The sequence below is a fragment of the Triplophysa dalaica genome, chromosome 2 (assembly GCF_015846415.1).
Source record: "Triplophysa dalaica isolate WHDGS20190420 chromosome 2, ASM1584641v1, whole genome shotgun sequence".
Taxonomy (NCBI): domain Eukaryota; kingdom Metazoa; phylum Chordata; class Actinopteri; order Cypriniformes; family Nemacheilidae; genus Triplophysa; species Triplophysa dalaica.
In genome coordinates, this window is record NC_079543.1 from 3,651,569 (window position 1) to 3,663,065 (window position 11,497).

At 38.7% G+C, this 11,497-nt stretch overlaps 3 protein-coding genes across 5 annotated transcripts; all 3 read left to right on the top strand.

Moving 5' to 3' along the window:
- The first annotated feature begins 199 nt into the window (after positions 1–199).
- cdc25d (cell division cycle 25 homolog d) lies at positions 200–4,118 on the top strand. 3 transcript variants are annotated; one of them, XM_056737462.1, is made up of 12 exons: positions 200–661; positions 953–1,056; positions 1,519–1,546; positions 1,636–1,669; positions 1,788–1,856; positions 2,040–2,171; positions 2,301–2,405; positions 2,492–2,554; positions 2,809–2,907; positions 3,144–3,358; positions 3,473–3,584; positions 3,696–4,118. In XM_056737462.1, exons 1-12 carry the CDS (start codon positions 555–557, stop codon positions 3,831–3,833), a joined length of 1,206 nt encoding a protein of 401 aa, XP_056593440.1. In that variant the 5' UTR covers positions 200–554; the 3' UTR covers positions 3,834–4,118. The 3 variants fall into 3 exon arrangements, with proteins under 3 accessions (XP_056593440.1, XP_056593432.1, XP_056593447.1); XM_056737454.1 differs by having other exon boundaries at positions 1,639–1,669; positions 2,037–2,171; XM_056737469.1 differs by having other exon boundaries at positions 966–1,056; positions 1,639–1,669; positions 2,037–2,171.
- A 255-nt stretch (positions 4,119–4,373) lies between these two features.
- pgam1b (phosphoglycerate mutase 1b) lies at positions 4,374–6,722 on the top strand. Its single transcript, XM_056737480.1, has 4 exons — positions 4,374–4,715; positions 5,145–5,419; positions 5,509–5,689; positions 5,780–6,722. The coding sequence occupies exons 1-4, from the start codon at positions 4,577–4,579 to the stop codon at positions 5,947–5,949; spliced, it is 765 nt and encodes a 254-aa protein (XP_056593458.1). The 5' UTR covers positions 4,374–4,576; the 3' UTR covers positions 5,950–6,722.
- Positions 6,723–7,661: 939 nt separating this feature from the next.
- On the top strand, positions 7,662–11,496 carry exosc1 (exosome component 1). The gene is made up of 8 exons (XM_056773330.1): positions 7,662–7,713; positions 8,627–8,742; positions 8,859–8,933; positions 9,268–9,356; positions 9,463–9,496; positions 9,569–9,619; positions 10,101–10,185; positions 10,268–11,496. The coding sequence occupies exons 1-8, from the start codon at positions 7,686–7,688 to the stop codon at positions 10,372–10,374; spliced, it is 585 nt and encodes a 194-aa protein (XP_056629308.1). The 5' UTR covers positions 7,662–7,685; the 3' UTR covers positions 10,375–11,496.
- Position 11,497: the final 1 nt, after the last annotated feature.

Genomic DNA, 11,497 nt, shown 5'->3' on the forward strand with positions numbered 1-11,497 from the left:
AAGTTTAGGATAATCATAATGTTATCGTTTCTGAATGTGAACGGATACAAAGTGTTCAGACAGTTTCAGTTTTCAAAGCTACTCCCCAAATTATGGATTTAGGTAATGTCCAAACTGTTATACAAGAGAAGTAAATGTCCTGCGATTGTGATATAGCTTCTTTATTTTCACTTTGGGCGATCTGTCTGTTCTATTTAGACTTGGTCGTTTTGCTTAAACTAGACTTCAAATTTACACCCTCAAATGACTCACTTCAGGGAAGTGTTGGATATCCACGAGTTGTCTAATGGGCGACTGCTGTGACAGAGAGGTATGACTGGACTCATAGGGACGCGACGCGGATCACATGAGCCTGTTGTAGCAACACGAGTTTCCAAGGGGAGGTGACCGAAGACCCCTCAGAGAGACGGAGGATGAGGCATTCATTCACAACATCCATCATTCCGTATCAGTCACAGACACAACTGACTATAGAAACTTGTTTTAATTAATTATGCATTATTGCATTTAGCTTTGAAAGAGGATCTTTGCTGTTTAGTTATCATACAGACTATATGTCTGATGATCTGATGGAGTCAGTTTGGGATCTGTCCGTAACAGAAGACTCTTCACCGGTCTCTGAGCTCTCGTTCAACCTGCAGAACCTGCAATGTCAGGATGGGTAAGTTATCATTTATCAAGTTTTGCAATATTGATAAAGAAAAACGTTATTCATCAATGCACATACATTTATAGCAAATTATTATGCTACTTATACTCCAAAATCTTACAAATATTATGATAATTAATCATTATTAGTATAATTAATAAAATAAAATAACAACCAACTATGTCTTTACAATTCTTATCATTTAATTAATTTAGTTATTATTTTTAGATAATTAATTTCATTATTGTATATGTTAGAATTGTGAGGTAATCATTTATATTTCATGATTATTTAACGCTTAAGTGTGTCTGAAAAGAGCCCGAGCCCCCGGAGAAAGCTTGTTTTGACGCCTGAATGGATCAGCCCACAGATGAACACACTCTCCAGGGAGAAAGAGACGCCAACAGGTCTCAACAAGAGCTTCTCACACACACACACACACACACACACACAGACTAATTAACTTTCTTGAGGGCACTTAACTGACCGCAAACTTGACATATCGATGATTTGATCTTAGTTTAGAAAACATGCTAGCAAACCTGAATGATGATATTAATCAGTCTCTTAGGGATTATAACTGCCAGTGTGATTCATTGGGCAGCAATTGTTCTACCTAATAGTTGTTTACATTAGTTACAGTATACACCAGCAGACAGTAGTGATCTATTCAATTAAGACATGGAGAAGGACATGGAATCGTTATGTTTTTTTCTTATTGAAAAAATGTGCATGTTAATAATCTCATACCATTAGCCTAACAATTGCATAGTGCATAGTAATCTCACATGAAAATGTACCTGAAGAACAACTCTCATTATTAATTCTGCTATGCATTACTGCAATTTTCTTTGAATTGTCTCTTTTAGTGTCTGCTGTGAAAAGACGAAGAACAAGGTAATGAAAAACTTGCACACGGTTAATGAATAATCAGTAATAATCACATTAAACATACAATCACAGAGAGCATTGTTCTCTGTTTTCAGCAGAAGTCTGTCTCCTAAAACCTCTCCAAACAAGGTAAGACACATGCACAGACCAAACCTGATCTATGAAAAAAGTTCTTGAAAAAGACACTTCCTGTGTATATTCCTAAGTGCATCATATATTGTATCTCTGTTTTATCACACATCACAAGGTCCAGTCAAGTCGTATTTGGAGGGATCTTCAGGATTCTGCTGCTAATAAGGAGAATGAGAGAGCTATTGTCAGTAATATCAATGATAGTCTACTCTGTTAGTGTCTTTGTATCTTGGCATGACATCTGAATGGCGTTTTTGCACTGCATTGTTGAACTGCATGTTTGTAAGCAAGTAGTTGTTGTATTTACTTATGTTGATTGTCTCACTGCTGTGGAATTATGGGTAATGTAGTTTGCTTTGAACAGCAGAAGAGATTACGAGTGCAGCTGTCCAGTAGATTCTCCAGTGCATCAGAGGAACCAGAATCAGCACATAGATCTGGGAAACGGTACTGCAGTGATCCAGAAGATGACGGCAGTTATACGAGGGAGACAGATGAGGTAGACTCAATGGTGAAAACAAAATATATGAGCCAACATGTTAAATAAGCTTTTTTATTTGTATTTTTTACTGCATTGTTTCTGCTATTTGTGCAAGTGAATATCTGATTTCTCGCCGTGCATCTATAGGCTGCTGCAAGGTTGTGTAGAATGAGGTCACACAGAAATGCTCCTCCAACTCAAATAACCGAGGCCACCGTCGCTGACCTCACCCTTATAGGAGACTTTAGTATGGTACAAGTTCACAGACCAAGAAACAAGAGTCTAGAAATAAAATAAAGTTATCCATATTTGTTATTCTCATACAATTGTTTCCATAGCAACGCCTGCTTCCTGTTCAGGGTGCCGGCCATCACGAGCTTCACTGTGTCAGCGTGCATACAGTAAGAAATCTTCCAATTCAAATCCAATTTTCCATTAAATCTCTCAAACAAATTCTGTTATATAAAAACCAACTGAAACTTAAAAAAATTATATATACTTTTAAAATTTTTAATCCTCCATCATAATGATTATGCACATTACACCGACAAATATTATGTAAACACAAACTTTTATTCTGGATGCGATTTATCGTTTGACAGCTCTAGTTTTTAGGCATTTTTAAGTAAAGATAGTTTCTGTTCCTGACCTAAAGGTGGCGTCTCTGATCAGAGGTGAGTTTGGTCCTGCCGTGGAGGACTTTCTCATCATCGACTGTCGTTATCCATATGAGTATAAAGGCGGACATATTAAGGTATTCCTATATAATATTTTCATTACAAATTAACCAAACCTCTCAATCCAAACTTCACGTTTTAGTATTTTGTCAATGAGTACAATAGCATACATGTGTCCTTAAAGCATCTGCACAAAAACTAAAGGCCATATACTTTCAGGAAGCCTTTCTTTTTGTACCACAGATTTGTTTGTTTGCATTCAATTGTCTTAGTTTTGAATCTTGTCTTTTAAAATAACATTTCTATCCTTTAGGGGGCAATAAACATCTATACCGAATCTCAGATCCAGCAAGCTGTTTTCCAAGCATTAGAAAAGACTGAGCTTTACCCCGACGGAAGTGTCTCCTCTTGGGGACAACAATCGGACTCAATGCCAGAAAATTCTGCTGCGAAAGAGAAGGGGTCATCATCGCCGCGGAAACTGATAGTGTTCCACTGCGAGTTCTCATCCAAAAGAGGGCCGCACCTGTAAGACACACACAGAGATCTTCAGATGGTGTTTTAACATATTTGTGACATGAATTTGGGCTTCAGAATAAAAACAGATAACGTTTTTGCATATGTTTCTTACCTGTCCAACAGATGTCAGTATCTGAGGAGGTTAGACCGAAGTCTAAATGTGTACCCAAACCTGCACTATCCAGAGCTCTACCTTCTGCTGGGTGGTTACAAACAATTCCAAAGCTGCTATCCGGTACAACACAATATTTGTGCATTTGCTAATTTACGCAATGCAATGTCTATGTAAAGTGTTTCACTTTCCTTTTCAACACATATGGCATACACACTAAACTCTCTGTCTTAGGACATGTGTGAACCGTGTGGATACGTACCCATGCGCCAAAGGGAGTACCAGGAGCAACTGCATGGCTTCCGCAGGAGAAGACCCACTCGACAGCGAAGGCGACGGCCAGTCAGAATTCATCAAAGAACCACACGATAAAAATGACCATTAGTACATATAGACCTTAGCTGCAACACCGGTTGCATTCTTACCTTTTTGAGTCCCAAATTGTTCACAGCAATATGTGGAGGCCCTCCCACTAATTTTTTTTATCGACGTAGGCCCCTACAATGCAATCTTGAGCGCCCTATTTCAGAAACACTACAATAAAGTGTGTACTTCATATGAATATGTATGCTTTTTGGACTTTGGTAGGTATGAAGTTGTGTCTGTTAGGTCTGAGCACCTTCATAAATAAAATACTTTAAATAACACACTAAATTAGCACATGTCTGGTGTGAATTCATCGCATTCCTCGTATACAAATGTTTACTTTTCTTAATGTTTCTCTATTTCAACATTGTGGTTTAATAATTTGTACAATAAGTAATGTATTACTTTGCTGTTCTTTAAATCATTTATATGTCAACATTATTAAATGTGCTATATAAATAAACGTCCTCTACATATAAACACATAAATATGGGCAAACGACCCTCAAGGTCGGAGCGTTGTGATGACGTCAGCTGCAACTTGACTACCTTCGCTCCGATTGGTCTAGCGCGGCAGGAAGCGTTTCTCTCCCTCCTCGTAACTTTCACAAGCGACCTCCTTCATTACTAACTAACCGGCCCCGTCTTACCTCCGACCTGTCAGCATCTCTGTTCCGTCTCCCGGGTCCGTGTCTCCGTTATTTGGTGCGAACGTACCATTTGCATCTGAACGCGTGTGCGCGCATCGACATGGCCGCGTATAAGCTCGTGCTGATCCGCCACGGCGAAAGCTGCTGGAACCAAGAGAATCGATTCTGCGGCTGGTTCGATGCCGATCTGAGCGAAACTGGAGTCGAGGAGGCCAAACGGGGCGGCCAGGCCCTGAAAGGTGACTTTGAAGAGCATTTCTTTAAAACTGATCTTGTGGTTTTTGGCATGGCAATGGTTTATGAACGACCCTATCGCGAGATCACTGCGACATTGCAAGCCTGCGCAGTTGCACATTAGGACGTGCAGTCTGGTAAACGGGTGTAAAAGTGGGATGAGGGTTTTGATGTATGCATGTACAAAGCTTCTATCCTAGTGTTACGTGGTTGTCTTTATATAAATTGGTTGGATTCTTTTTCTATTGATGTTTTTATAAATTCCAGTTGGTCATCTTTGTTCCTACTGAAATGAATATCTCCTCCCAACCTGGATGTCAGGATTGCTGGAGAATGGTGCCTTACCGGGATCTCGTGTTGTAAGCACCCTGGATAGATGCCCTGTACATCGTAACATGAACATAAATTATGCATCTTGCTTTTTTCTCCTTCAGATGCGGGTTATGAGTTCGACATATGCTACACGTCCGTGCTGAAGCGTGCAATTAGGACCCTGTGGCTGGTGCTGGATGGCATCGATCAGATGTGGTTGCCAGTACATCGCACCTGGCGTCTGAATGAACGCCACTATGGTGGTCTCACAGGCCTCAACAAAGCTGAGACGGCGGCCAAACACGGGGAAGCACAAGTGAAGATCTGGAGACGCTCCTATGACACCCCTCCTCCACCCATGGACCCAGATCACGACTTCTACACCGTCATCAGTAAGGTTTGTATTCGTGTATTCATGTTTGTACCCTCAGGATCTCAGGCTTGTTTTGTGTCTGCTTTTCAACACCCCATGTCATTGTGATGCAGGAACGTCGTTACGCCGACCTGACGGAGGACCAGCTGCCTTCTTGCGAGAGTCTTAAAGACACCATAGCTCGCGCTCTGCCATTCTGGAATGAGGAAATTGTTCCCCAGATCAAAGAGGGAAAGAGAGTTCTCATCGCTGCCCACGGCAACAGCCTGAGAGGCATCGTGAAGCACCTGGAAGGTGAGAATTCATGTTCGATCACACAATCGTAAAATTAACCAGGGTTTTTCTGCTGCCGGATCTGTATTATGACCCGTTCGTTTTTTCCAGGTATGTCAGAGGAGGCTATCATGGAGCTGAACCTGCCCACAGGAATCCCCATCCTCTATGAGCTGGACAAAAACCTGAAGCCTGTGAAACCCATGCAGTTCCTGGGAGATGAAGAGACAGTCCGCAAAGCCATGGAAGCTGTCGCCGCACAGGGCAAAGCCAAGAAATAGACAAAAACATTGTACGATGGTCCACATTTCTCCTCAAAAACACAATCCGTGGTGAACCACAAATCTAGAACCAAACCAATGACCAATAATAGGGACCATCTTAATATAAATTTAACTTTGCTTCAAAAAACCTTCACTTTAACCGCTTGAGTATGTAGATATTAATTAAAACTGAGCCACTATACATTAAGAAGCGTGAAGTAGTCCCTTCACTGAACATTTCAAGATGTGTTTATCGGTGTTTATCTGTGAGAGCATGGCTTTGACTGTATCCAGGCAACAGCTTGTATTAATGATTGGGTGGGCAGCAGATTTGGTGTTTTTCGATTCATGCATAATGCCCTGTATCTCTGGACACCCACAGATGCGCTCTGAAAATATTCCTTTCTTTGAAAGCACACAGAAGATATGCTGCAACAGTCAGCATTTATGATGTGAATTTGAGTGGTAATAAATAGCAGATTATATTCCTATGAGATTTAAGGAGATATTTATGAAGTAAAATGGTTGTTTTTGTCCTTTGTCTGTACTTGTACTGCAACTGTATGTAATCATACTGTTGTCCATGTCATATTTACTGTATTTTGGCCCAGGTTTTGATGTATTCCACAAACATTTACCCAAACGTGAATTTGAATTGATATTCATGAATGTGATCATCCTTCACATATTAGTTTGGGGAAAACTTGGTTGAAAGTGAATGTTCTACTTTGTTTGCTTACATGAGTAATGTGCAATCCCAATAAATGTAGGCTAACTTAAGCAGAAATACATGTTGGTTTTGTTTTATTATGATTCTGCACATCTTGCTTGTCAAGATTAACATGCATTGGATTTATTATGATAAAATATGTTTTTTTCTAAGGTGAGCAAGCTTTTGCAGTTAAAGCCAATAAATAAACCAAGGATAAAAAAATGCTCAAAAGGCGGAGACCATAAATCATTATAATATAATTTAATCATTGTATTATACTGTAATATACTGCTTTCCTGTAGCTCAGTGGTAAGAGCAAGGTTGTGGGTTCGATCCCAGGGGATTGCAAATACCTATGTAAAATGTATAGGATAAAGCAATGTAAGTCGAAAGCGTCTGACAAATGCCTTAAATGTAAATGTAATATAACAAAATAAATTGAATTACGTTTTGAATTATTTGCTCTTAGATTTCTGTCATGGTATCGGAAAGTAATATTTTAGAGACAAATCAACTAATACCATAGACTTGAATTGTGAAATATTGATCAAATATAACTATTTTGTGTCGTTCTCTTGCTATCAAAATGTAAGGCACATCCTTAAAGATGATGTTTACTGGCTTAAAATAAGGAACAAAATAAAAAGACATGTTTTGTAGTGAGAAAACAATAAAAAAGTACAGGAGAGATTGCAATTTGGTATTATATAAATTATTGACAAGAGTTAAATGTATATTGACAAACAATATAAAAATCTTCGAGATATGGTAACAAAATAATTAATGTAAAAATAGATTTTATATATATATATATATTTATATATATATATATATATATATATATATATATATATATATATATATATATGAACATTCACGCAGATTATAGATAAAAAGATTCATAAAACACGAATGAATACACTGTGCTGCCACAACAAACATGGCGCTTTCCACGTACCACTCTTTACAAAATAACCAATCAGACCGTAGCTTTCCCTCCGACTAACAGCCAATCAGAAAGCATCTGACGCTTCTTGAAAACATGTCGCCCATGAAGCTGTGTGTTCCAGGTGGGTCACTGTCATTTACGAGTTTTCTGTTCTTCTTGTATTGTTTATCGATATATTATTTGCATGGCTTGGCTCTATGTTCTTTGCTTTTGTATCCCCTGTCATTTCATAAACTTTGAAGCGGTCGGTAAACCTTTAAATTAGTTTGATCAATCACGTGTGTATTGCTTGGCTGTAGGGCCGAATCATCCGCGCGCGTAACAGTTATACAATTGTAAGCGGACATTTAATCATCAAACCTTGTTTAAATGCAGTTAACATATGTCAAGACCGCTGACGGTATTTGGTTGCTGTGGTCGTATTGATATACTGTACGCGGGTGTAGTTACCAGGGTGTTAACGGGGTTTAAAGACTCGTTTGGCGAGCCCCGCCCACCGCCTGGGGCGCTCGCGCTGCTGTCAAGCATGTATGCGCCTGTACACGAACATGGCGATGGCATCTGATGAATGACTCCAGTTGTTTATGCCCTGAAACCACTTTTCAACATTCACTTTTAAAGGAATGTTTTGAAATGTCAGCTCCCATGACGCGATTGCGTAACATTACGCGTCACGGTTACAACGGACGTGCATGATACATGTATGTGAAACTATATTGATAATTGCTTGGGTTAAATTATATATTTGTGTTTGAGACCTACTGTTAAATTACACAGATAATGTTTCCAATAACGTGTTGTTAAATCTTAATAATGTGAAGTTCAGCAAGCTGTTCTTTCACGCCTAGAAAGTGAACGGGGACTACAGAAATAAAGCTTCAAAATGACATAAAACTAGATTTCTAGTATGAAGTGAAAGTTATGTTTACTTTCACTATCATTGAAAACAGTTTCTACAAGAATAACTGGAAACGTTGCTTTAAATTCCAATTTAAAGGTTCTCCCCACAAAAAAATGTATGATTTTTTTTGCAGGTGAAAGGCTTTGCAGCACGGAGGACTGTATTCCGGGTACCGGCACATATCTGAGGCACGGCTGCATCTTCGCATCACTCGCGGGTTACGTGTTGAGGAAGAACGAGGGAGAAGAGGTCAGTTAGGCCATTTGGTTTTATGTTGAACAGAAATGTTTTACTGTCACTATGCATCTTGAGAATTGAACCTGGATGTTCAGTGGAGTAACTCAATATCAATCTTTTCTTATTAGCTCCCAGTGATTTCAGTGGTTAGAGAGACAGAAGCACAGCTTTTGCCTGACGTCGGTGCCATTGTCACCTGCAAGGTTAGCGTTCTAAAAGCATGATATATTTAATGTCATATATGAATTACTCTAATTATGAGAAGAAGTTTAAGTCCTGGCATCATCATTAACTTATCTTAATGTTGTTTCAAACTCATTTGAGGCAGAAGGTTAGTGACTGGTGGCCGTAGTCACTGTTCACTTGAAAAATATTCAAGGAAAGGCCATCGGTCACCAACAATCTGCCTGTTGGCTTTCGCCAATGAAAAACATGTCACAAGGGTGTAAAAATGATGTCAGGTTCTTCATATTTGGAGTGTTAAAAAGTGAAGTGTAATTATGCAAATGTGTTTGAATGTCTATTGTACCTGCACAGGTGACAAGTATCAACCCAAGATTTGCTAAAGTCCACATTTTATATGTGGGGTCGACACCGCTAAAAGACCGCTTTAGAGGCACGATCAGGTATGCAGATTTGTCGCACAAATGTTTGTACACTGTTGTTATTATTAATGTTTTAAGGAATTGATTCAATATGATATCAACTTTTTTTTGGTTTTGATGTCACTAGACGAGAAGATGTGAGAGCGACAGAGAAGGATAAAGTGAGTTCATGACAGATTATTTAAACCAATTTAACAATTAAAAAAATTCTAAAAATGTGTTTGTTTTTTCAGGTGGAGACATACAAAAGCTTCAGGCCAGGAGACATCGTCCTTGCTAAAGTTGTATCCTTGATATGACATTTCTGAGTATCTCTGAAATATATTTTATCTATAATGAAAACTAGATGCAGTTGCTCATCAGCACCAGAACAATTTGCAATCTTTTGTTTGATATTGGCACAAAGTAGTCTCGGCAACATTAGACTTAAAAAAAGATATCTGTTCTGATGAACACACAGAAAGATATTTGGAAGAATGCTTACAACCAGACAGCTGTTGCCCCCCATTGACTCCCATAGTTGGAAAAAATACAATGGTAGTCAAAAGTGCCCCAGAACTGTTTGCTGTCCTACATTCTTCAAAATGTCTTTTTTTGTGTTCAACAGAACAAAACATTATGATGTATTTTTTCCTACTATGGTAGTCAATGGAGTCCAAGAAGTTTGGTTGCAAGCATTCTTCCAAATATCTTTCTCTGTGTTCATCAGAACAAATAATTTTTGTTTGAATGAGTGAACTTGTGACCCTTGACCTCAGTCCTCAGATCTCTTTAGGTGATGTGCAGTCGAACTACCTGCTGACTACAGCGGAGAATGAGCTTGGTGTTGTGGTGGCCCACAGTGAAGCTGGTGAGAAACTGCTTAAATGGTTCTGCCTCATACTAGCCAATAGGCAATTTTCTCATGCTTTGTTCCTCAAATCGTCCCGCAGGCGCTCAGATGGTCCCCATCAGCTGGTGTGAGATGCAGTGTCCACGCACGCACGCTAAAGAGTTTCGCAAGGTAGCGCGGGTACAGCCGGAGTACCTGCAGGCATGACACGCTCACCACGTCCTTTAACCACACCCACTGGAACACACAGCTTCAAAGACACGCCCTCCTGCTTGACTCACAAATGTCTGTGCCAATCAACGTGTTTGGAATTTCAGATGTGATCTGAATGTTAATTCTCAACATTCCACACGGCTTGTAACGCCTAGAAATTGCACACTTCGTAACCTGTTAAAAGTGACGAATTAATAACATTTGACCATGATTAGAATGTAGTCAGCAGCTCTGGCATTTATGACACTTAATAATACTCATGCAATATTACATGTTGGATTGTTTAGAGCTTCTACAAACATTACAGAACAGGAGTGGGTAATCTCATTTAGTGTTGATTACATGCTTCTGAAGTTACACTGTACTTCATATTACCAAACTTGTGTTCTGAAAGTTAAGAGTTTGTGGAAATATGGATATCTCATGTCGGATTCATTTTTGACACCAGAATCAATAATGATGACCACCTATGTTTTGCATTGTAACAACTTTCATACTGTTAAAGGGACGGTTCATGCAAAAATGAACAATTATTTACTTACCCTTATGTCAGTACAAACCTGTAGTTTATTCTGCATAACACAAAAGAAGATATTTTGAAGAATGTTGGTAATCAAACAATACTGAACCCCATTTACTTTCATTGTATGTATACAAACCACTGATACATCTATAAAAATCTCTTCTTTTGTGTTCTTAACAGTTTTCTATGCCTTAAATTCTGTAAGAAAAAAATGTCCCGATGAAAAACATGCAAGACCGTGCTAAAAAGGTTTCCATTTTTGGGAAAAATGTAATTCAGCAGGTTTATTTTCCAAAGTAGAAATCTGGATTATATAGGAATTGTACAGTATCTCAAATCACATTCAGCACATAATCCTGGCAGAATACTTTTTTGAAGTAAAGTTTATTGAGGTTATTTTTGGCGACACTGTTTTCAAACCCTAAAAAAGCACATGTATTGCAAAAATAGTTGTTCTGAGATGATATTTTTTTGCTGCTTTCCTTTGGAAATATCTTTTGTTCTTTATTTTTTCTATTCTATCATTTCGTCTGTAACTGATTTAAAAGGTCATGTGTTTACAAGAGGAGAAATAAAGCATTTTACAGAACACAC

Coding starts and splice junctions, on each gene's coding strand:
- cdc25d (XM_056737462.1), top strand. CDS start 555: ATGTCTGATGATCTGATGGAGTCAGTTTGGGATCTGTCCGTAACAGAA. Junction 1,857..2,039: donor AGGAGAATGAGAGAGCTATT/GTCAGTAATATC, acceptor TTTGAACAGCAG/AAGAGATTACGAGTGCAGCT. Junction 2,555..2,808: donor ACTGTGTCAGCGTGCATACA/GTAAGAAATCTT, acceptor CCTGACCTAAAG/GTGGCGTCTCTGATCAGAGG.
- pgam1b (XM_056737480.1), top strand. CDS start 4,577: ATGGCCGCGTATAAGCTCGTGCTGATCCGCCACGGCGAAAGCTGCTGG. Junction 4,716..5,144: donor GGGCGGCCAGGCCCTGAAAG/GTGACTTTGAAG, acceptor TTTCTCCTTCAG/ATGCGGGTTATGAGTTCGAC. Junction 5,690..5,779: donor CATCGTGAAGCACCTGGAAG/GTGAGAATTCAT, acceptor CGTTTTTTCCAG/GTATGTCAGAGGAGGCTATC.
- exosc1 (XM_056773330.1), top strand. CDS start 7,686: ATGTCGCCCATGAAGCTGTGTGTTCCAG. Junction 8,743..8,858: donor GGAAGAACGAGGGAGAAGAG/GTCAGTTAGGCC, acceptor TTTTCTTATTAG/CTCCCAGTGATTTCAGTGGT. Junction 9,357..9,462: donor CGCTTTAGAGGCACGATCAG/GTATGCAGATTT, acceptor TGATGTCACTAG/ACGAGAAGATGTGAGAGCGA.